At 37.5% G+C, this 25,548-nt stretch overlaps 1 protein-coding gene across 2 annotated transcripts in view; it reads right to left on the bottom strand.

Moving 5' to 3' along the window:
• Positions 1-25,548, bottom strand: part of Atp6v1h (ATPase H+ transporting V1 subunit H) — a 71,008-nt gene that overhangs the window by 23,954 nt on the left and 21,506 nt on the right. For both annotated transcript variants that reach the window (XM_051197752.1, XM_051197761.1), the window contains 4 exons: positions 19,657-19,754; positions 12,652-12,844; positions 5,537-5,715; positions 3,794-3,919 (listed from right to left, as the gene is read on the bottom strand). In XM_051197752.1, coding sequence (XP_051053709.1) covers positions 3,794-3,919; positions 5,537-5,715; positions 12,652-12,844; positions 19,657-19,754 — 596 coding nt within the window. The remainder of the gene's footprint in view (positions 1-3,793; positions 3,920-5,536; positions 5,716-12,651; positions 12,845-19,656; positions 19,755-25,548) is intronic.

Here is a 25,548-nt window from a genome sequence, read left to right as displayed (position 1 = left end):
TGTCTACAACTCTAGCTTCAGGGGATCTGGTACCCAACCTCCACAGGTTCCTGCATGCACATGGTTACACAAGCATATACTCAGGCACACAAACATACAAACAATAGAAAACAGTAAAAAAAAAAAACCATTTAGCTTTTTTGATCGCATATAAACCACTTGTGTTCACAAAATATAAGCCTTCTAAAAATTACTAAATCCATTCTTTGAAAAATAGTATGTATGGGACAAAACTGCCATGCCAGCTGCCATGCCTAATAAAACATACACCTGAGGATGGTGTTCAGGAATCACAACGGGGAAACATATGCTACCATCCTCCACTTCAGCCTCTGATTTGGTAGGTAAAATAGATAGAAGAGGATGAGATAGAGGTACTAGCTTATCATTTCCTAGAGCTGAAAACTACTGGGGGACCAAACAGGACAGTGTGCCCATAGATCTGTGTTCAAGAACTCTCAGGCTAGGACCCAAAAACATGGAACCCACTGGAAGAACTGAACAGAGAAGGGAGAAAATAAAGTAGAAGTGACAGAAGGTAGCCTTCAGTGTGACCTTAACACAGAAGGGAGTCCATGATTCTGCATGCAGGTGAAGGCTTTAACAATGGCCCCGTGCCTCTGAAGTTTGATTTGGCAAAGTCTGTGAGGCTAGCTAGTGAGGCTGTGGGAAGGGGAAGAAATGATAGCTTTCATCTGTGTACCATGAAAGCAGGGAAAGTAAGCATTGTAACTATTCATTCTTCCCTGAGAACAAGGTTCACTGACCATAATAAATCTACCACACTGATGTAAATAGGAAATTAGCTAGGTGAGGTGGTACATACCTTTATCCTAGCACTTGTGAGGCTAAAAGAGGCTCTCAAGTTCAAGGCTAGTCAGAACTACACAAGACCCTGTATTAAAAATACCGAACATGCTAGCATAAGATGTGTGCTGAGACTGAACAGACTATATGAGGACACGCTCATAAAAAAGTTACAAAATAATTAAGCACAAAGAGTGTCCTCTCTCCACCCTCAGCAACATTTTATACTAGGAGGGAAGGGAGGAGGAAGTAGAAGGAAAGAGGGGGAAATTCTTGGGCACATCTTCATATCCTGAGTTTGACAATAAATTCTTTGTTATGATACCAAAAGTAGAAGGAACCAAAGAAAAGTAAAAAGCGGACTTGATCTTAAATCCTGAGCGAGGTAACCCAGTCACAAAACGACAAACATGGTATGTACTCACTCATCTATGGATTTTAGACATAGAGCAAAGGGGAGGGAGAAGGAACTGGGGTTGGCATGTAAAACAAGCTTGATTCTAAATTTTTTTTTTAAAAAAAGGGGAAAAACCCAAAAACACTTTTCTACTGAAAAAAAAACCAAAAACAAAAAACAAACAAAAACTTTAAAAGGACACTATGGAGACATTCAGACATTCCAACAGTAGGCTGGAATGCTGACCCATAAGGAGAGAGTGGCGTGCCTGTTTCGTCTGCATGCACGCCTGGTGCCTATGGAGGCCAGAAGAGGGCAGTCGGTCCTCCTGAACTGGAGTTACACACGGTGCTGGGAATCAAGTCTGGGTCCCGGAGGAGCAGCAGGTGCTCTTTCTTAACCACTGAGCCATCTACAAGCTCCCAGCACCTCCTCTCACTTCTAGACTGCAGATGCAGTACGACCAGCTACCTCAAGCAAAAGATATGAAAATATGAAGATCCCACATAAACTTCCACAGCTCATAATCTAAGGCACGAAGAACTCAACTGTTCATGAACTTATGAGGACAAGAGCAATGCAGGAAAGAGACCTGTACAAAGGAGGTGGATGAGGTAGAGATGAGAGGGGAAAGAAGAAAGGGTGAGCGTGACAGCAATCACAATGCACTATCTATGTACAAAGTCTGCCATAAATTAATGACAGACCTTTTGTTTGTTTCTTTTTGGGTTTTGGTATTTTTTGAGACAGGGTTCTCTGTGTAGCCCTGGTTATCCTGAACTTTCTTCAGAGACCAAGTTGCTCTCAAACTCCCAAGTGCTGGAATTAAAGGTATGCATCACTACCACTAGACTAATAATAAACATTTTGGGGGTGGTGGGTGGGGTTAAGACAGGGCTTCTCTGTGTGGCTTTGGAGCCTGTCCTGGCACTCTCTCTATAGACCAGGCTGTCCTTGAACTCACAGACATCTGCTTGCCCCTGCCTCCCTACTGCTAGAACTAAAAGCATGCACCACCAACACCCAGCTCTAATAAAATATTTTTAAGACAAATAGATTATTACACTTACATAGACAATTTCTGTAATGGGAAAATTCACAGAAACATAAAACAGATGAAAAATTAAGGTCAAACAAGTAAGTTGGGATTTCTTTTTAAATGATAAAAATGTTCCAAAATTAGCAGTATTAATAGTTGTACAACAGTATATAAATACATTAAAAGTCACTGAAGTGTATGTTTTAAATAGAGTAAGTATGTAGTACAAAATACCTCACAATAAAGGAAGGTGTACACATTTAGTCATCTTGTTATGACAAGAAAGAGCAGCAAAGGGAATTGCTATTTTTGTTTTTTAATTTTATGTGCATACATGCACAGAGGCCAAAGAAAGCTGTCATTCTCTGCCTTAGGCCCTTGAATTGAAACAACACAGTCTCTCACTAAACACAGAACTTGCTTTTTTTTTTTTTTTGTTAGGTTAGCTGGTGGTTAAGCCCTGGGGAGTCCTCCTGTCTCTGAAGGTTACAGGTGCATATGACCACACCCAGCTTTTTATGTTAAGGGCTAGGGATCCTAATGATTGTGCAGCAAGCATGACCCTTACCACTGAGCCATATCCCCAACCTAGGAAGTACTATTTTCAATTAGATAACCTGTAAAGAGGGAAGAATGAATTTTGACTCCTACTTCACAACCACAATTCAACCCAGATAGACTAGAGATCTAAATATAAGGTTAAACAAGAAAGTTTCTATAAACAGAATAAAGAGATAACTTCATAGTGAATACAGGATCTAATAAGTTGTTTCAATGTAGAAACTGTTACATATTTGAAATTTATTCATTGCCACAGCAGACTTAGAAACACTATTTAGTAAGGCTCTTCCAAGAAGAAAGAAAGAGCAGGCAGGCAGGCAGAGAACAATACCATACACCTGTAATCCCAGCATGAGGGAGGCCAAGTCAGGAAGATTACCAGTTCTAGGTCAAGCCTGGGCTACAAAGTGAGTCCCCACATCATTCATATATAGGTAGGGGTGTGTGTGTGTGTGTGTGTGTGTGTGTGTGTGTGTGTGTGTAAGAAAAAGGAAGAAAGAAAACTTTAAGAAAAAAAGATGGAATACAGCCTAGTGCCTGTTATGTCTATGCCCTAGGCCTAATCCCAGTACCACAGAAAAAGATCCTGGTGCCCTTGCTTAGGCAAAATCTTAACCAAGACATAGAAAAGCACTAGCCATAAATAGAAATACTAGTAGCTGAGTCTCTAAAGTTAAAAGCTTGTGTTTACCAAGGACACCAATAAAAAGTAAAATGGCATCAAACAAAATGAGGTAGAATAGTCTCAATGAATACATGACAAAACAAAACAAAACAAAAATGTTTCCAAAAAATCAAATACCCATAAAATAACTCAGAAAACTGAGTATGCCCTTTCCAAGAGAAGATGGCATCTAATTGATCAAAAGCATAAAAGGCATCCAACACATAATTCACCAAGAAAACAGACTATATCCACAGAATATCTAATATCAAATGTTGACAAGCATCTCAATAATTAAAGAGCACAACATGCGATCTAAACTTACTTCAAGAGTTCGTAGTTCTTCTCATTCAACCTCACAGCATTCTCTCTCCAAAATTTCTCAGACTTGTGTACAGGACTCCATTCCAACCTTCCAGATTTAAGCTCTGAACTGTATTCATCAAATGAGCTATAAAATTATAAAAATAAATTCCATTTATAAGACTCTGAGAGTTACTCCAAAGTTAAACAAATTAAATGTGACTTAATGTAAAAGACTGAAGCTGGCTTAATGACACACACCTCTAAGTCCAGTACTCAGGAGGCAGAGGAAGATAGATCTCTGTTAGTTCAAGACCAGACTGATCTACATATCCAATTCTAGGCCAACCAAGACTACATGGTGAGACTGTCTCAAAAAATAACAACTGGACTGTGTAAAAAGGTGCCTAAGCACGAGCACCCATACCTTCCTATTTCCTGTCTGCAGATGCAGTATGACAGCTGTCACAGCTCCAGCCACTATCCACCCTCTCCCCAATAGAAGGCACAACTCTGGAACTGAATCAACACAAACCTTTCTCCCTTAAGTTACCTGTGATGGGACTCTATCACAGGAACTGATGGACCAGCCTGACTCCATCTTAAGGATAGAAACCACTTTGCCATAAGGTCAAAATAAGTTCAGTCTGTTTGCTGCAAAATTCAAGTTGACCATGCTCTACCCTCTTTCTAGATTTGACATGCTCCCCTGTGGAGTTTGATTCACAACTTGAACATACCCTGATAAGATGTTCTGCCAAGTAATTTTGAAATGTTCAGAGAACTTCCTACGTAACCAAGCTTCCTCTGGAAATCCCCCAGCCCTTGAAAATCGCTAGCCTTGCAGGTTTGTTTCTGTTTTGTTTTGTTTCTTGTTTTCTACATAAGCCCCACTTTTTTCTATGTTCGAAGTTATTTTTTCAAAACCTGCTTTAGGGAGATAGCCCTGTCTGACAGAAAGTACATTTGCTCCATTTGACCAAAGAATTTGGTTGATGGTATCTACTCCCATTTGATGGGATTCACTTTACTTTCATTTGGTGTGATTAACAGAATACTTGGGGGGGGGGGGGAGAAACAACAACAACAACTAATAGAGCCACTGAACAGACAATATCAATACATCTTGGACTTGCTTTCAAGTACAGTTTTAAAAGATGTAAACATTATTTTGACTGACAATTCAGCATAATCACGATATACAGGGTAAGTTGATAAGAATGTCCTGTTTGAAGTTACTTAATGTAGACAAGTAAGTATAAGTAAACTAGCATTTTTTGTATCCATCCTAAACCTAATAATAAAAACAAATATAAGCTAGCCATATTCACCACCGAACTAGTGTTACGTAAAGAAAATGGTGGGAATCTCTCCAAATGCTCTAACCTATGGTTAACAATGTAGAATGTTTCATCAGAAAACATAGGCTATTGTTGGGACATAATGACTTCCATACTTAGCAATCAATTCAAATTTACTTTAAAAGTAATATAATACAGTGCACACATCTATAAATCCAGCCATTCAGTAGACTAAGGCAGGGTCCCTTTATCTAAGATCAAACAAATCTCAACAGATTCAGTAGATAGCAATTTTGAAAAGAATATTAATGACAGATATAGTGGTACACACCTTCAATCCCAGCAGAGGTGGAAAGATCTCTGGGAGTTTGAGGCCAATCTGGTCTACACAGTGAGTTCCAGGACAGCCAGGACTATATAATGTGACCCTATCCCAAATAATAATGATAATGATGATAACACACCTAAGATCCTGGACACTCTCACCAAGTTTTTCCAAAAGGAATTTGATGTCTTCACTGATGTCTTCATCATCATACTTCTGCTGCTCCAGGTTCTCCAACTGTTTCAGGACTTTGCACTGAATCATAGCCAGAGCATATTCTTGACGAGTTTCTCTTTCAGTTGATTTTTCTAAGAAATTCTAGATTGGACAGAGACATAGAGAAAGTACATGATGTTTGCAGACAATCCACAGCTCTCTTCACCTTCCAATACTTGAGGTGACTCTGTCTAGAACTCTTCTTACCTGAGTTCTAATCAGAAGCCTATTTCTGACTATGAAATCCCTCTAGTTTAAATCTGAAATGTCCTCCCAAAGGTCAGTATTACAAAAGCTTAGCTGCTAGCCTACAGCATTTTTTTGTGATGTAGTGAAACTTTTAGAGATGCTATCTCCTCGAAGAAGTCAGATCAGACACTGACTCCACTACCCCACACTTCCCATGTCCTCATGCAGGTCTATCCTGGCGAGTCTCCTTGACCTCCCCATACATGCCTTTTCTTCAACCAGCTAGATCTAACCACACTTTCCCATACCATATCCAACATTTCTATCCAGCAAGCTACCTCTCCACATTCCAAGCTTAGAACAGGAAGCACATCCTGTATACCAGCCCAGTGCCCTGTCACTTGACTTCATTCTATCCAATCCATTTCCAGCTTCCAGACACAACCCACCAAAATATTCTCTCTTTTGCCCCACCCAACCTGCTCTGTCCATAAGAAATTCAGAACTGGCAAGAGGTATACATGCACAGAGTCAAACTCTAAAACTATAAACAATATAAAAGAGCAAGCAAATATCTACTCTCCAAAGCCTACTAGTCCTGTAGAAATGCTTGGTAATGATAATTATATGGAGGAATTCCAGGACACATAATTAAAAGAACAATTGTAAATCTCCCCAGAGAATTCAAGGAGTTAAAGGTGACACAAAATCAAGGAGAAAGAACATAAGGAAACCAAATGCTTGAGAGATGACCAATAAAACACAAACTTAAATCTGACAAAAATAACAAAGACTAATCAAAGAGTTGAGAATGGAATTCAATTGAAACACTAAAGATGGTTCAAGCTGAAATGAAGATGGAATTGAAAAACCCAACAGTTCAACTAGAAAATTCAAAGGAAAGCCTTAAAAGTAGAATGAATCATGAGAACATGGAGTATCAGGTCTAGAAGATAAAGTAGAGGATCTAAAGCTAATAGGCTAAAAATGTAAAAAATGTCTAAAAGTATAGGAAAGGGCAGACAGGAAATGTGGGACACCATGAGAAAAGTAAACTTTTGAACTCTAGACATAGATAAAGAAGAATCCCAAGTTAGTGGCATAAATCTAACAAGATCAGAGAAGAAAACTTACTGAAAGTAAGGACACACACACACACACACACACATACACAAATAAAAGAAGCACAAAGAACACCAAATAGATAAGACCTGAAAAGAAAACACCCAGAGCATATCACAGTTAAAACACTAAGTATACTTTAAAAAAAAATAATGAGCATTGAAAACTACAAGAGAAAAAACACAAGTCATATATAAAGGAAAATACATCAAAATTAACAGCTGATTTTTCAGTGGAAATTTTGAAATCCAGAAGATCCTGGAACAATGCATTCCAAGTCCCAAAAGACTATGATGGCTAACCTAGACTAACAGAGCCAGAAAAACTATCCACCATGATTGAAGGAGAAAGGAAAACTTCCCACAAAATAAACAGCCTTTAAAAAACTGTATCAACTGTATCTAACAAACCAACCTTAAAAAAAAAAAAAAATTACAGGAAGCATTGTTTCAGGCTGTAGAGAATATTAAGCACAGCAGAGACACTTTGAAAAAAAAAAAAAAAAGGCACAGCCATACTATCATTAAAATACAGAATACCACTGAGAACACAAACAACACCAAAAAATCAACAACACAATGACCACAATTAATATACACATTTCATTAATAACTTGAAATATCAATGGCTTCAATTCTTCAAACAAAAATCATGGGATACCTGAAAAGATCAAGAAACAAACCCTAGCTACCTAAGCTAGCTAGCTAGCTAGCTAGCTACCTACCTACCTACCTATCTATCTGCCATCTACAGGAAACACAGTTTTAAAGACAGGCACCACCTTAGAGTAGAGGGATGAACAAAATTATTATAATCAAATGGGACAAGAAACACATAGGTGTTACTACCCTAATATCTGACAAAACAAGACTGCAAACTAAAACTGCTCAAAAGAAATAAAGACACTTCATTCTAATCATGGGAAGAGTAATCCAAAAGAACATTAGTATCCTAAACATATATGTACCATACTCCAGAGAACCCAATTTACTTAGTAGAAGGATTAACACAAATTAACATCAACAAATTAATAGTGGGTATCTTCAATACTCTACTTTCTCTAATAGACAGGTAATCTGAAAAAGAAAATAGACCAAAAAACATCCAAATAAATTAACATCATACATCAAGTGGACTAAACATATCTATGGAATATTCCACACAAAACTAAAGAATATGCTTTCTTTTCAGCAGCACACAATAGCTTTTCTAAAACTGGTCACATGCTGGAACACAAAACAAATCTTTATGAATTCACAGAGATTGAAATAACTTCTAGTAACATATTTGACTAGAATACAATAAAACTTAAAATTCACAACAAAAAAAAATTCTAGAAAATACACAAACTCATGAGGATTAACAACTCTTACTGAATGATGAATGGGCCATATTAAAAAAAATCAATAAAGAAATTTAAAAAAAAAAAAAACAAAACCCTTCCTAGAACTAAATGAAAATGAAAATACAACACAAGAAACTCCCTGGGACATAACATAAACAGTCCTACAAAGAAAATTTACAGTTCTAAGTCTACATTTAAAATAACAGAATAAGCACAAATAGATGGCTTACTGATAGAACTCAGAAAGTTGGGGGGGGGAGGGAGAAAAACAAACCCAGTCAATGGCAAGAAATAATAAAATCAAAGAAAAAGCAATTAATGCCTCTAAAAACTGGTTCTTTGAGAAGATAATCAAGACAGACGCTTTGCCTAACCAGAAGATAAAAGGGCCCCAAATTAACAGAATCAGAAACGAACAGGAAAACATTACAATCCCAGGACAGTAAGAGAATGAACTTCTACAAGTTGTCATCCAACCTTTACACATAACCTTCATATGCACAAGCACACCACAAATTTTAAAATGTAATTTAAAGATTTTTACACACTGTGTAAATAATAATTACAAAAGCCATGACACTCCTTCAGTTTTGAGAATGTACACATTAAAAAAATTATTCTATATCATAGAACACATAAGACCTATAGTAACTCTTTCCCCATGCCTCCATCATACCTTAAACTATCTACAAATTATGAAGAATCTATAATAAGAAAACTTAGATAAGCTTTTACAGTATCCACATTTTTAAAAACATCTATTTTAATTTCAAAAAATAATGGGGCCCAGTGCAGGCCTATAATCAGACCAACACCGGAAACAAGGACAGGAAGATAACAAGTTCAAGGCCAGCCTGTAATATAGAGTGAGTTCAAGGACAGCCTGGACAACTTACTGAGATACTCAATCAAAATTGAAAGTAAAAAATAAGGCTGGGCATCTCAATGGCAGAATATTTTCCTATCACATCTGAGGGCACAGGTTCACAGCACCATAAAACAACAAACACAAAAACAACATTAAAGACAAACTAAAAAAATCCTAGTCAGTCAGTTCTACATTAATTATTTAAACTATTAATCTCAGAAGTAAAGGCCTTAAGAAAAAAGTACAATTCAAAGTATCTCAAAGGAAAAAATAACAAAGACAGAAAAATAAGTATCTTGACAGATAACCTGATCCCAAATACATTGAGTCATCGATGACTATTATCTTAATGGCTTAGTGATTCTAAATACTTATTATTTTCTGATCAAATTAACAGCTTCTAAATTAAAAAAGATGAACACCACTAATAGAACAGGGTATCTCCTTCTCTAGTCTTGCTTGCTATGATATGTTCAAGTAGATTATTATAATAAACCTCCAATATACTAGAAATATTAAAATAATTGTGAAAACAGTCTGGAGATATGGTAGCAAGTTGATTATCATTGGAGCAGGAGCTTCAAGCAACAGACAAAACATACAATTTTGTCATCACAATTTTAAGTCACAATAAATAAATTTAAAAATTGGTTTTTAAAAATTAATAAAGTCGAGCTAGAGAGATGGCTCAGAGGTTAAGAGTACTGGCTACTCTTCCAGAAGTCCTGAGTTCAATTCTCATGAACCACACAGTGGCTCACAACCATCTATAAGGCAATCTGGGGCCCTTTTCTGAAGGGCAGGCATACATGTAGACAGAACACTGTATACATTATAAGTAAATACATCTTTAAAAAATAAAGTTAACTCCTGTAGAAAGCTTTTCTACTTTATTTTTTCTAAGTTTTGTTGAGTCCTTTGTATAGTCACAAACAGATGTGGGGCCTATGGTATGCCAGGAATTCAATATAGTTACAAATTTAAGAGATGATAGTTCTCTTACAAGACACATCGAACAGTTGGAATATCAAGAAGCCAAGCAAATGATAGGCATGAGGTCACCCCCAGAACCAAGGAACTTCCTCCTCTGTCCATAATCTGCATGCTCTCTGCTGTTATCAATACTAACTACATCCTATGAGCTGATAACCCAGACTCTGCCAGCTATGGAATCCTCTACTTTCCAGTAGCCACTGTGATATATCCAGACTCAATGCCATCAAACTTACCCAGGTATGATCCTATGAGCCACAATCAGCCTTCCAAGGCATGCTCACAGACACAATAGTAGCATAAATATCAGAGGAAACAATGGCTTTCTGGTTGGATTTAAGACCTTCCCCACAAGATGAAATCCATAGGTGGCATCAAGCCAAGAACCTCAGGCAACACAGGACTTAGGAGAGAACATACCACTATTATTCTGCTAAACGGACATAGCATCAAACCAACTCCTAATGACCTATCATTATACCCATAGATTATGGCACCTCTTAACCCTCTGCTTACAGCAGATGATAATCAACATAGAGATTCACAACTAGCCAAGATTCAGAGAAGACTGCAGAAGGCTCAAGTTTAAATCAAACATTCGCACTTCCATCCCAAAGGGAATGGAAGAGAGCATTGTGGAACAGAGAGCAAGAGCTATTAACAACTGTCAGCTGCTGGGGAGAGAAAGGATCAGTTTTCTCAGCAGTGTAGCCCCTGGTAAGTTGATCGTGCTCCAGTGGAAAGCCACACATCTAAGAATATTCAATCAACACAAATTGGCCTTCATGGGAAAAGAAAACCCAAAAAAGGGCACAAAATTGGTCAGGAGGGGAAGAGTAGGTGGATCTTGGAAGAACTGAAAGAGGATCAGTAGGATCAAAACACTTGTATGTAATTCTCAAGAAACTAATAAAAGAAAATGAACAAAAAAAAAAAAAGATGCTTCACTTTATTACTAACAGAAGGAAAATTTAAAACAGTGGTTTTACTCTTCACAGAAGATTCTATAAAAACCAAGAGTAATAATGTTAAGTAGTAGTAAGACAAAAGAATAACAAACTCATTACACAGCAGATGGAAATATAAGCTGGAACATTTCTGAAAGATCACTTGGTAGTAATTATAAAAAAAAAAGTCTTTAAAATAAGTGTATTTCTTTGGTTCACCAATTAGATACCCAGAATCATATACAAAATTATTTAGGGAAATATAAAATAAACTACAAGTACCTCATGCACCCACTGATAGGGCAATGGTTAATATTTATAATAGTTAATACTCTACTTCACACAGTAGAAAGCAACATGACTAAAGAAATATAAGATCTACATAGAAAGAAATTAAAGCATACATATTATATACTGTTGAGAATAAAGTTATAGAGACTGCAGAGATGGCTCAGAGGTTAAGACCCAGGTGCAGTCCTGAAAAATGAGACTGAATACCTGACAGCCTGTAACTCTAGCCCTAGGAGCTCCAACGCCCACTTCTGGCCTCCCAGGGCACCCAGACATGTACAACTCCTCTCACATATGTACATAATTACAATTTTTTATTTTTAAAAGAGTTATAGAATCCTATATGATATAATTTATTTGTAAGTATAAATCAAAATCACACACCTATTTATATATTTATATCTACATGACAACAAATGTCTAAAAGATATTACTATTATTTGACAAATCTGATACTACTACTTAAATTTTCAAAGCACAACTATACTTCATTTTGTTTTTGACTTCTTGTTGGTTAAGTAAAAACAAAAACAAAGCAGATTCTGAAGCAAACTGCCTGGATTTGCAAATCAGATGCTTACTGGGAATGCCACCTGTCTTCAACATTCCCATTTGCAAAGCAAAGACCCATCCAAATACCAAGACCCTCATATGTTAACAATAACAACAGCCATTATAATAGGGCTCTGGTAACCACGGGTTAACAAAGGGAATCCCTATGAAGGACACCTGCCACAAAGTAACACATGAAACATGTTCAGGGATATCACTTGGGTAGACATTTCCCAAAAATATATCTGAATCCTTAGGAAACCAATAAAATGACCAAGCAGACAACTGATTCACAAAGACAGTGACTTTGAGGAAACACTCAACACTGCTTTATGTGATATAACAAAGCTACTTTCTTGTCATCAAGCTTCCTCATCTTTAAGTTCATCTTTAAACTGACAGAAGTTTAGTATCCTGACAACATAACTGTAATGTTTATACACTGAAGTCTTCACAGTTGATTCAGAAGCATGCAGCTAGACAGGAGACCCAGGATCTGAAACACAACTCCAGAGTAAAATACAGCCCCTGAGAGAAAAACTCCTTTAATAGTCCTGCAGCGGGCACTGAAACAAAAAGGAACTTTCTCCATCTGAATATAACCAAAGTACTCTTCTACAAGCCACACATTCCATTCAGTTACACAGCTTACTTCTCACCTTTCAAAGATGCATCAGAGCAAAAGCATGCTATACTCATACACACAACTATGTCCCTCTCTGAGTACTTACACGAAATGCTGCAAGAATGATTCTTGTTACTTTCTCTTTGACAGATTCTTGAAGGATGTCTGAGAGAACAGGAATGATATTGTAGCGGCGAAGGTGTTCGCACATTTGAGGACTGAATGCCAGGAGCCATATTGAAAAAATCATTTGATACTGGAGCTGAAAGCCACACTTGTTACTCAAAACGCCCATTATACTGAAAAAGAACAGAGGGAGGGGACATTTTATGTGACAGCACAACAAAAAGCAACGTGTGTTTACACTGAAAGAGCAAGCCTCTGAGCTATCTTCAACCTCCTTTCTAGTAGCTCAGCTAAGCACAGCTGGACTACAACTCTCTAGCACCATCATCCTGGAAGCAGGAGTACTGTTACAGGGAAACAATGAGAAAGGGAACCAAGATTTGAAGAGAGAATGCTACAAGGAAGTATCAGACAATTAAAATCAACAGGGAATAGTGACAAAAAGAATGTACATCTTTCAAGTCATTTTTATATCAAGATTTTCAGTATAGACAACTAAGAGAAGAATTTTTAAATAGGTAAGGAACTCAGAAAAATGAAGCAATGAGTTTGGGGAAAGAAATACACCTGTCACAGAATTTGGGAATCAGAAAATTTGAGGTTTCTGAAAAAAAAAAAAAACAAAAAACCAGGACACTGAGAACACTCCCTTTAAGTAAAAGGGGTTTTCTCATTGTTCTGAAGTAATGAATATATAAAAGAAGAAAATCTAAGGATATGTCTCTGAGGAATATCTACTTCAACAAAGGGCAGAAATGACCAAATAAGGCAAATGAAATGACCAGTTGAACTAAGGAGGCACAAAATCCACAGAATGTCCATCAAAGTGTCTTCCAATATAAGCTTTTGCTTTTAGCAAATACATCAATATTACATCAATATTGATTCATCAATTTGAAAAAGCATCATCAATCGTAAGGAGGAGAAGACACCCATACTTTGACTTTTCTGTTCAAGGTGCTCTAATAAAACTCTCAAGTTTTTAAAATCTAACAACTATTAAGTTAGTAGGAGGTACATATCTGTATCAATTCTACATATTTGTGATTTGTATATACTTCTGAGTTTACTGGACTATTCCTAATTTTCTTGTGAATTGTTTCTTTTGCATGGAGGAGTTCTTTTTCAGGTTGAGCTGTTCTATAAAACTATCAGTATTTCAACTACTACAAAATTATGTGTTACTACAGTATCAACATCCTAATACTTGATTCCTTTGCTCTCTTCCAGCAACTAATATACTTTGCTTTGCTGATGCCCTAGACACCAGCTGGGTTAGATGCTAGGTCCCAGTATGGGGAGCTAGTGGCTGACTAGGAGGACAGACAAAAGGTACCAGCTATGAGTATCACCCAGGCAAATACTTCCTCACAGGGTAGCATATCTTTCCAATGAGAGTAGCCAATTCAGTTACACTTGTTCCAGGTCTAACAAAATAAGCCTCACTGCACAGCCTCAGAGACACTACTACCAGCCATCGGTGCTCCCTGCATAAGATCTTCCACAGAAATCACTGACACCAACATCAGAGGACAGCCTTCTCCTCAAGGGCCTAACTAAATCTCAGCTCTACTCAGTCCTTCAAGCATGTTAATTTCTGTGCTCCTAACCCCAGTCCTAGAAGTGGTATCATCGTTTGCTTTAGTTTCAGGGAGGACAAGTTAGCAAATATATATCTAATTAACCCTTCATATCCAATTAGCCTCTAATTTTTTTAATTGTCACCGTAGGACTTGTGCGGAGCACAGAAAAAGGACACTGCTGCTGAAACCAAAGTACAAAAGTTTCCAAGGAGGCAGGCAGCAACAATGACAGTTCCTTCAGAGGAGCTAGAGAGAGCTTAAAATTAATAGATGAAATAAAACAGTGCTGACCAACAGATAACTACTATAATCAATACAATGCACAGCACAACAAAAAGGGCAGTTCTCCTATATAAATAGTCAGAAAATATCGTATCTTGTATATAATAGGTTTCTAATCAACAACTCAATGTGCTTATTAAAATAGAGTCGTTTTTAGTAAGCAGTGACCATTTCTTCAAATTGGCAACACTTGAACTTCTTTCTCCTCTAATAATCAACTTTATATGGAAAAACAAAAGACCCAGGATAGCCTGTACAATAAACAAACTTCAGGAGGCATCACCATTCCTGACTTTAAGCTCTACTACAGAGCTATAGTCCTGAAAACAGCCTGGTATTGGCACAAAAAAAGACAGGTAGACCAATGGAATCAAATCGAAAATCCTGATATTAACCCACACACCTATGAACACCTGATTTTCAACAAAACAGCTAAAAGAATACAATGGGATGAGGAAAGCATCTTCAACAAATGGTGCTGGTGTGTAGAAGACTGCAGATAGACCCATGTCTGTCGCCATGCACAAAACTCCAAGTCCAAATGGATCAAAGACCTCAACATAAATCCTCTTAGAAGGATTGAACTGAACCTCTTAGAAGAGAAAATAGGAGGTACCCTTGAACAAATTGGCACAGGAGACCGCTTCCTGAACATAACTCCAGGGGCATAAACACTGAGAGAAACAATTAATAAATGGGACCTCTTCAAACTTAGAAGCTGTTGTAAGTCAATGGACACAGTGGACAAGACCAAACGGCAGCCCACAGACTGGGAAAAGATTTTCACCAATCCTACATCTGACAAAGGACTGATCTCCAAAATATACAAAGAACTCAAGAAACTAGTCAACAAAACACCAAATAACCCTATTTAAAAAATGGGGTACAGAACTGTAGAAAGAATTCTCAATAGAGGAAATCAAAAAGGCTGAAGGACACTTAAGAAAGTGCTCAACATCCTTCGCTATCAGGGAAATGCAAAACAAAACAACTCTGAGATACCATCTTACTCCTGCCAGAATGGCTAAAACTAGAAACACCAATGACAACTCATGCTGGAGAGGATGTGGAGAAAGGGGAACACTCCTCCACTGCTGGTGGGAGTGCAAACTCGTACAGCCATTTTGGAGATCAATATGGCGGTTCCTCAGGAAAATGGGAATTAGTTTACCACAGGACCCGGCAATCCCACTCTTAGGCATATTCCCAAATGATCCACATCCATGCAACAAAGACATGTGCTCAACTATGTTCATAGCAGCATTATTTGTAATAGCAAGAACCTGGAAGCAACCTAGATGCTCCTCAACTGAAGAATGGATAAAGAAGATGTGGCACATCTACACAATGGAATACTACTCTGCAGAAAAAATAATGGAATCTTGAAATTTGAAGGCAAGTGTATGGAACTTGAAGAAACCATCCTGAATGAGGTAACCCAGTCACAAAAAGAAGAACACAGTATGTACTCACTCATATATGGATTTTAGACCTAGAGCAAAGGATCACCAGCCTATAATTCACACCACCAGAGGAACTAGGATACAAAGTGTATTCTAAGAGATTCATATAAAGTCCCTCACAGAAGGGGGAAGGGACAAGTCCCCCAGAGCACATGGGAAGTGGGGGGGGCAGTGAATGGAGAGAGAAATAGGAGAAAGGGAAGGGGAGGAGAGGAAAACACGTGGGACTAGGAAGATTGAGTCAGGTTAGGAATAGAAGACAGGAGAGACAGAGAGAGAGAGAGAGAACATAAAAAAGGGAGCCATTATTGGTTTGAAGAGAAAACTGAACCTAAAGAAAGGTCTAGAGACCTATAAGACTGGCTCCAACTTTGCTTGGGCTTGTTAGCCAGTGAGGTCCCATGGGCCCTCAAACAATACAGGATATTGTCAATACTCTTGGTAAGCCTCCAAAACTTGACAGAAAGAGCTTATTACTGAAGACACCACATACCTGATTCATACAACATGGTAACATCAAGCCAGTACAAACCTGGAAGTGCAGTGAGATATCCACCCCACCCACGCCTGTTGTACTGACCACACCCATTGGGCCGTGGGGACAGGTGTGGGCGTGACTGATGGAGTCTAGGTCTGGGTCCCCACCCAAATGCTCTCACTTACTTCCCAGTCAGAGACTGAGAAGGTCTGAGGACATCCTCGGAGCGGGAACCTGCAGGGGTCATCTGTTTCTTGTGTAAGTGAATTCTCCCCGAATAAACCTCAATCAACATGTATTGTATCCCAGAATCTTATTACCTGCTTCATGGGAGATCATTCATATTGCTAGTTTTCATAGTGCTGAAAGATGCTATGCAGACTACCAGAGAATCATCAACCACACCAAGTTGTAACACTGAAAGCTACAACAATGACTGGCCTTACAAGACATGCCCACTGATGGCATGAATGTCATGGAAGTAAACAATCACTTTCTGATTGAACTTATCTAAATCCTATTCCACAAAATGAAATCCATACCTACACCAACATGAGACTAGACCTAGTGGGGGGAAAAAAAAAAACTACTACTGTTATTTTGCAAAATGGACAGTTTTATTATTAAACCACTCCTAATGATTTGTTATAACCACAGATTAATACATCTCTCAATCCTCATCTGAGAAGCTTCTATTTGCAATATATAGTAATTAACATACAGATTCCCCCCCCCATAAATTAAACAAACAAATAAAACTGATCTAAGGAAAAAAGGAAATATAGTATCTTCACCCAGTCGACAGTTGGCATGGAAGACTTCTAGGTAATATTATTCAGCAAGAACCTAGGACCAGCAAGATGGGGCTCAGGAGCTAAAACACTGGCTTCCAAGCCTAATCCCCTGAGTGCAATCCCCAGAAGGAAAGAACCAAGTCCCATAGGTTATCCTGACCTCTGTACATGTTCTGTGATGCACATGAACACACAAAATAAATAAAGTTTAAATGTGATAAAACTGTAAATAATATTTTAGTAAGTCTTTGAGAAACTCAATACAATGGGACTTTGATCATATCCATAGTCCCAACTCCTCCCAGATCTACCCACAGCTCCCTACCCACTGAACTTTGAGTTGCCTTTTTTAAAAAACCAATCAAGTCCAATTTGCTTTGTCCAACTATTCTTGGGAGTAGAGCATGTCCTGGAGTGTGGTCAATCTACCTGGGGTCTCCCACTAGCTATCAAATACCAACAGTGCCTCAGTTAGTGATGGGACTTCACACCCATCCCCACATCCCATGCTGAGATTGTGTCTGTCTTGTGTGTGCTGTCACAAGTACTGTGAGTTAGTAGCACAATTACCCTACTGTATCTAGAAAACACTGTTTCCTTAAAGTTATTTACCACCTCTGGTCTCAGAAGACAAAGGGCTAAATAAAAATAAATAGTAAGAAAAGGACTGAAACAGGGTCTTACTACATCTGTGGCTGGCCTTGAATTCACAAAAATCTGTCTACCTCCTCCCATTAAGTCCTGGGACCAGTGTATGTCACCATGCCAGCTCAACGGATTAATAAAATTTTGTGAATTAATACAGGAATGACTATTCTAACTTATTCAGTCAATCAATGAAGATTAAATAATTTGTGAAAGCAATGTTCTACAAAACTGCATGCACCTGTCTGCTGTGGGGATTCAGAATAAATTTAATCAAGCTCACTTTAAATCCTCCCTAACCAAACTCTATTGCTGATACTGAGCATCCCATACAAACTTTACTCTTCCCCTAGCTGAAGAGTAACTGTTTTAAATGTACTTAGACCTTCATTAGGTATGAAATTAGTTGGCTTTCTAATGGTGACAAAGAATCACCATTCTTTGGAGATATTTTTAATTATTAATTTTTATTTAATATTTTTTCTTATTTTGCATAATCTATCCCAGTTCCCTCTCTCTTCCATCCTCCCATGCCCCCCACACCCATCCACCATCCACTCCCTAGGGAGGGTGAGGCCTTCCATGAGGGATCATCAAAATTCCCCGTGTCTCTAGGCAAAGGGAGTAACCCTCTATGGGGAATGGGATCACAAAGTCCTTTCCTGCACTAGGGATACATCCTGGTTCCACTGTCAGAGGTTCATAGACTACCCAGGCCTCCTAACTGAGACCAACATTCAGAGGGTCTGGGTCGGTCCTATGCTGGATCCCAGCTATCAGTCTGGGGTTCATGAGCTCCCCCTTGTTCAGGTCAGCTGTTTCTGAGGGTTTCTTCAGCCTGTTCTTGACCCCTTTGCTCATCACTTCTCTGTCTCTGCAACTGAGGATGATCTAGCTGTGACATCTGTCACCCCATTGATTGCCAGGGTTGATTTGGCTGATCTGGCTGGCCAGGCAGGTGTCCCCTTCCTCCCTCACTGATCCATGTATGTCCCTCCGGAAGCTGGGCACTAGGTTGAAGATGATGACTTTCCCTGAATACAAGAGGACAAGTCTTCAGTCAAGGGTATGCGAGTAGCTGTGCTCCCCTGCTAGAACCTCCAAAACACGCTCTCAAGGTCCATTCTTTGGAGATTTTCTTTTCCTCATTGATTTCTGCCTGCATTTACCACAAAACACTCTTATAATTATCTTATACTCTCAGTGCCAGAGTTTGTTTTGTAGCATTAGGGTTTTTGTTTTTTATTTTACATACTGGCCACAGTTTCCCTTCCTCCTCTCCTCCCTGTCCCTCTCCTTAACCCCTTTGTTCACACTCTCCAATCCACTCCTCCTCCATTTCTGTTCAGGAACAGGCAAGCCTCCCGTGGATATCAACAAAACATGGCATATCAAGCTGTAGCCTTGCACCTTGCCTTGTATTAAGGCTGCCCAAGTCCACCCAGTGTGAGGAGTAGGGTCCCAAAAGACAGCAAAGAGTCACAGACAGCCCCTGTTCCCACTCTTAGTAATTCTACAAGAACAGTATTAGGTTCTTATAAAACACAGGCCAAGCACGAGAAAGGGAGAGATGTTCAGTTTAATAGATTTCTAAAAAGGTTAATATATCCATTGTTAAACAAACATGAAAATAATAAAATGCTTCTTTTAAGTGATTAAACGTATTAATTTACTTTAAAATGTCAAGGAGAAATGTTTTTAAATGTCATTCTATAATAAAAGTAAAGGACAGTCACTCACCAGTTCACCCCATCTGCTTCCACCCAGGCAAAACGGTACTCATTGACCCGGAGCATCAGTTGCAGACAGCCAGCAACACACTGCACATACTGAGAACTCTACACAGGAAAAGCGTACACTGTTAGGCTAAAAAGCATTCTAAGTCATGAGACTAAGCACATATATTTCTATAGGGAAAGTTTGCCTTTTCACTACAATGTTTTAGCTTTAGAGCACCCAGAGGCTCCTAATATCCTTCCAAAATCTATCCTCCTGTCTGTTTTTATTTCTCTTAAAAATATAGGTGATTACTGTCTCCAAAATTAAAACCTACGCAATTCAGAATGACATTAATACCTTTAGAGAAATTAATTAACAAACCTTTGATACACTTTAATAAATTAAATAGTTCACCTTGCCATTTATGTATCATGGAGAGAGGCTTTACAAACAAAAATGTTGCTCTACATAATTACGCAAATAATGAAATAAACAAAGAGATAGGCCTATACTGGAGTGATTTTCATCATATTATAAACCTTTACTGTTCTTGGTTTCATCACTCCTGGTGAGGACAATACTATCAAAGAGAAAACCTACAGATTTGAATAGCTGCATGTCATAAAAATTGTGCTTAAATGTGTAATTTGAAATAAATGAAAATCCCATCTCTTAGAAGTCATAAACCCTTCTACTTTACCACAGCTAGTAAAAAGTTCTGCTGCAAGCACTTGCCTACATATTTACCATGAGAGAGATGTTTTTTAATGAGCTTTAGACTTTATAATGAACAAAAAACAATGTAAAAAAATCATAGATGTCATAAAATTCATAAAAGGTAAAACTCGATACTATTAAGCTTAAGTGTTTTAATTTAAATAATACATATGAGCTGGAACATTCCAAAGAAATTTACAGCATTCAAATACAAAAACACATGAAGTGAGTATGTATGGTACAGACAGGCAAATGCTTAAAGAAAAAGGAATTTATTTCTACCTTGACAGTAGTAACCATACAATATACACACGGACATAATTTAACATTTCACATTAGCAAAAACTAAACATGATGACTCATGCCCATTAAGTACAGCACCTGGAAGGCTGAAGCAAGGATTGGCACAAGTCTAAGACCAGCCTGGACTACATAGTTCATTCCAGGTCAACCTGAGCTACAGAGTGACTCCTTGTTGCAAAAGCCAACACAAGCAAAATTATGTTACCAGAAGTTAATAACAAAATCATGAATTTTCATCTCAAACTTTTCTGCAATGGAAAAAAAACATGAATTTTCCCAATAAATTCAGAAGTTAGAAGCTTCTATTAAAGAATAGAAATCCCACTTTTCTTGTTTACAAAAAACCTGAGAAAGATTTCTATATACAAATGAGTAAAAGGGCAACAAAGGCATCTTTACTCTTCAACTGTCATATTTTCTCTCAATACAAAAATGTCTTAGTTCACCTAAGTCTCTTTTGTGTTCATTCACCATGGTATGCTAAAATAGTTAGTACACAAAGTACAATACAGGCATGGGCTCAGCACAGTTACACCTTCAGTGTAAACAGCGTGAGCATAGTTAAGTAACTGGTCCTACAGCTCAAAGGGATCGTTCCTACTGAGTGCTATCTATACACAGGGTTCATTCCATGCCAGTGATGACAAGACAGTACCTCAAATGGCTAACCTCTACTTTGTGTTTTGTTTTGAGACAGTGTCTCTCTGTGTAGCTCTTCTATCCTAGGTTTTGTTATGTAGACTAGTCTGGCCTCAATCTACCTGCCTCTGTTTCCTAAATGCTGAGATTAAAGGTGTACACCACTAAACCCAGATGAACTCTTGCCTTCAATTGCAATGTGTTTCTTTACTTTCCCTTAAAGGGAAAGCTTCTAGTGCTCACTATTGAGCCATTTCCAGTTACTTTCAATGTGTTGCAGATGCAACCTCACACTTCTGTGAAACCAAGATTATTCATGATGAAAATACATTTCCTACATGTAGACACAGGACTTAAATAAACATTTTTCTAAGAAACACTTTCCAAGTTTTAAAATTGAGGTTTCTCCAACAACCTTAAGGGTAGGCATACTTTGACAGTAACCAACAGCTCTTTAATTGTCTTAAGACCCACCCAACAAGAAGGAAATCATGGCCAACCCCCAGCAGCTAGTGAAGTCATGGATCAACCTACAATTGTTAGACAACCTACAATTGTCACTTTATTAAACCATCATAACCCTTACACATTCTAAACATTTGCTGTCATGCCCACAGATAAATAGTAGTCCTCACCCCTCATCATGGAACTTTCTCTTTACAACACATGGAGACCATTACAGAAAACCACAATCAGAGTTGTAGAGCCCAGTCCCAACTGATACATCTACAAAATGTTCCTGCACCTAAGACTCAGGGAACACTGCCCAAGAGGGTACAGAAAATAATTGTATGAGCAAGAGGAACAGAACAGAAAGTCTGTTGTAAGATTGTGACCCCCAGAAATGTCAGGAGCTACATGCATGAAGTCTCAAACATGAGTTGAACAAGGACAGCAAGAGACATCCCAAAGTACAAGGGAGAAAGACCATGAGATCTCAGTCCTACACAAAGGCAACTAAGATTGCTGAGAGTGGGAGACACAGTGTCCCCAACTGGTTATCCAATACCAAATGGTCAGCCTTGAAAACATACAAGTTAGTTATATGGACTAAGTGGGTTATAGTCAAGAAATATAAATGTACATTCATATACATACATGTATATTATAATAAATAAAAAAGATGCCATGGATTTGAAAGAGAGCAAGAAGGGGTATATAGGAAGCTTTGGAAGGAGGAAATAATGTAATTATAATCTTAAAAGATAAAACAATTGAAAAAAATTAAGGTATCTTTACCTTTCCTTTTTTAATCTTGTCTTTTAAAATGTATCTTGCCTTGATTATGACTATTTTAAATGTGAAATTAGCAATTATTAAATGTCAAAATTAGCAATTATTTATTATTCTTGTTAAAAAGCAAAAGACACTGAGTCTGTCTCCCCAATGTTCTTTGTCCTGACCACACAGCAGGCTGAGGACCTGTCATACCTTGCATGTGCTATAAGGAAAACTTCAGGGGTAGTATTTTTGTAAAAATACCTTTTTTAATTCTCAACATATGTAGGAGGACATCACTAAAATAAATTTCTAATGGTCTTAAAAACATAAATTCTTGCATTGCAATAGGATCACCACAGCCTAAGGAAACAACTGCTGACACAATTCATTTTCCTGGTGAATATGGGCTCAGAGATTCACTTTCTGAAAACTTTCAAAGTAATTCAAGAATTAAGGAACAAATATGCAAATATAAACACAAATATATGAATACAGATATATTATTGGGATGGACACTAATGCTTCAATATTATAGACATTGTCTAATACTCATTTTTATAGTGCTATGACTTATGTGCAAGCCACACTTTTAAAGGAGTCAAAGATGGTGGCATTCATCTATACTTTGGAGTTGTGACCTCTAGAGAAAACAATTCTGCACTGCAGTACAAGTCTCCCAAGAATTCAGCATAAAAATGCTCTGTACACTGTTTATATCAGTGAAACACAAAGGTGGATTTTAAAAACAACTAAAATAAGCCCCAGAAACTGGTTTTGTAAGAAACAGAATGCTGATTAAAAGGCCCAGAAGTATTTGACATTTCATAGTTATAAAATAACTATTTTCTCTTAGAACTAAAGGGCTATTTATGAGTACATATATATATATAAGGTGTGGCTATTTTTGTTTGTTTTTTTGTTTTTTTAGCTTCTATAAGATAGACATTCACTTAAAAATAACACAGAAGCCAGGTGTTATGGAGTATGTCTGAAATCCCAGCATTTGAGGTGATGAGCAAGAAGGTCTCAAGTTCTAGGCCAGCAAGGCCTGTCTCAAAATAAAATAAGCAAACAGCAACAACAACAAAATCACAGAAGTTGTCAGTAGCAAACTAGAACAAACAGAATTTTACCTCGTTGAAAGTTCATAAACTGGCTTACAAAACTGACTGGCAACGTCTACTAATGCTAAATTACATAACCCCATTATTCACAAGTCAACTCTGGAAATAGGTGCTATGGATAATAATATATGTATTATATATTATATATTACATATAATGTATATAATATATATGTATGTATCAAAAGACATGTACAGAATGTTCACAGCCAATTACTCACAATGACAAAAAACTTGAAGTAACTAAATACTAATCAATAATAGATACCATTCATGTGATCAATCACCACACAGCAAAGATAAGGAATATTGATAGATGCAACATAAATGAATGTCACAATACAATGCTGAACAAATGGATTCAGATCCCTTTATATGCAGCTCAAGATCAAACCAGATTATACCAAACCTCACAGTAACAATAACCTCTGAAGGAGGGATGGTGATAAGGTTTTAGAAGGAAAAGCCAGGTTACATAAACTTATCCCAAGGTAGGGATGGTGGCAATGTAGTTACAGATTAGCATACACGAGACTCTGGTTTCATCCTCAACACCAAAATGAGAGAGGGGAATAAAAACTGGAACAAGAATGTGAGGCTTTATCTCAGTACCTTGAGGAATTCACTTAATTTCTTCAAAACTGTTTTATTATCAATGAAGGAAAATAGTAGCAGCTGTACCAAAATTAAAAATTTATCAACTGCAGTCAGTTTCTATAAAACACTTGATAATTTTAAGGTACACTATTATTGCCACTAGTTATTCACAAACTAAAATGAATATATACAAGAATTTCTTGGAACAGTGCTACTTTCTATGTCTGAATTATAAATGAAATTATCATAGGCATCATATAGAAAGAAATAAAACTCATATCCATAGGGTTCAGTGCTGTGTAGTTTTAGGATCTGTCAGGGGTCTGGGAAAAAATTCCTTAGTCAATATCCAAAAACTATCAGTTAAGATACAGACTTTCATACTAGTACACACAGAAACCCTGTCATGAAAAAAAAAAAAAAAAAAGACAGATACAGATTTCCAGAAAGTAATGTAATTTCACTATTACTCACAATTTAAGGTCTTCAAAAAAAAATGCTTTCAATATAATTTGCTTAATCATACAATGTGCTTACATGAGCATTAGGGATCTCTATTACAAGGAAAAAGTATTGTTGCTACAGATAAGAAACCATAATCTGCTTTATAAATTAATTCTTTACATATAACTCCAAAAGCTTATTTAACACATAGTAATAGTCTGCCTTATTGATTGTTACTGGTGCTACACTTTCAAAGACACATGAGAAGAAATCTTGTACTACTCAAACACTATATTTCATTTTATACTGTCATAATTTTTTGGTAGGCAACACTTCCAAAAACCTGATCAAGTAAACAAATATGAATACTGTATTTGTATTCAATACACACACACACACACACACACACACATTTCAATAATCCCAATATTTAAAGTATTAACTTTGTTATAAGAACTTGAAAAAAATGAAAAGCCATTCATAACTCCCCTGGGTAAATAAAATGCTCTTTCAGCCTACACAGTAAGTATATGGTCCCTATCCCACCAAACTCCCAGACCCCTGACAGATACTAAAACTACACAGCACTGAACCCTATGGATGAGTTTTATTTCTTTCTATATAGATGCCTATAATAATTTCATTTTAATTCAGACATAGAAAGTAACACAAATGGAATAGAAATATTATAACAATGAAGTTATTTAACTCATGAGTTACTTATTTCTGAACTTTCCATTTAATCTCCTAATAACTACTGGCTGTAAGTTACTCTGGGTTCCAGCGGGCCATCAGCCAGGGCAGCCTACAATTAAGAGCAAGCCTGTGTTATGTGAATAACAGAGGCAGCCCACTCATCTGCCACATGG

Source organism: Phodopus roborovskii, unplaced genomic scaffold (assembly GCF_943737965.1).
Source record: "Phodopus roborovskii unplaced genomic scaffold, PHOROB, whole genome shotgun sequence".
In the NCBI taxonomy this organism is placed as follows: Eukaryota; Metazoa; Chordata; class Mammalia; order Rodentia; family Cricetidae; genus Phodopus; species Phodopus roborovskii.
This window is presented reverse-complemented; position numbering and strand designations above follow the sequence as displayed.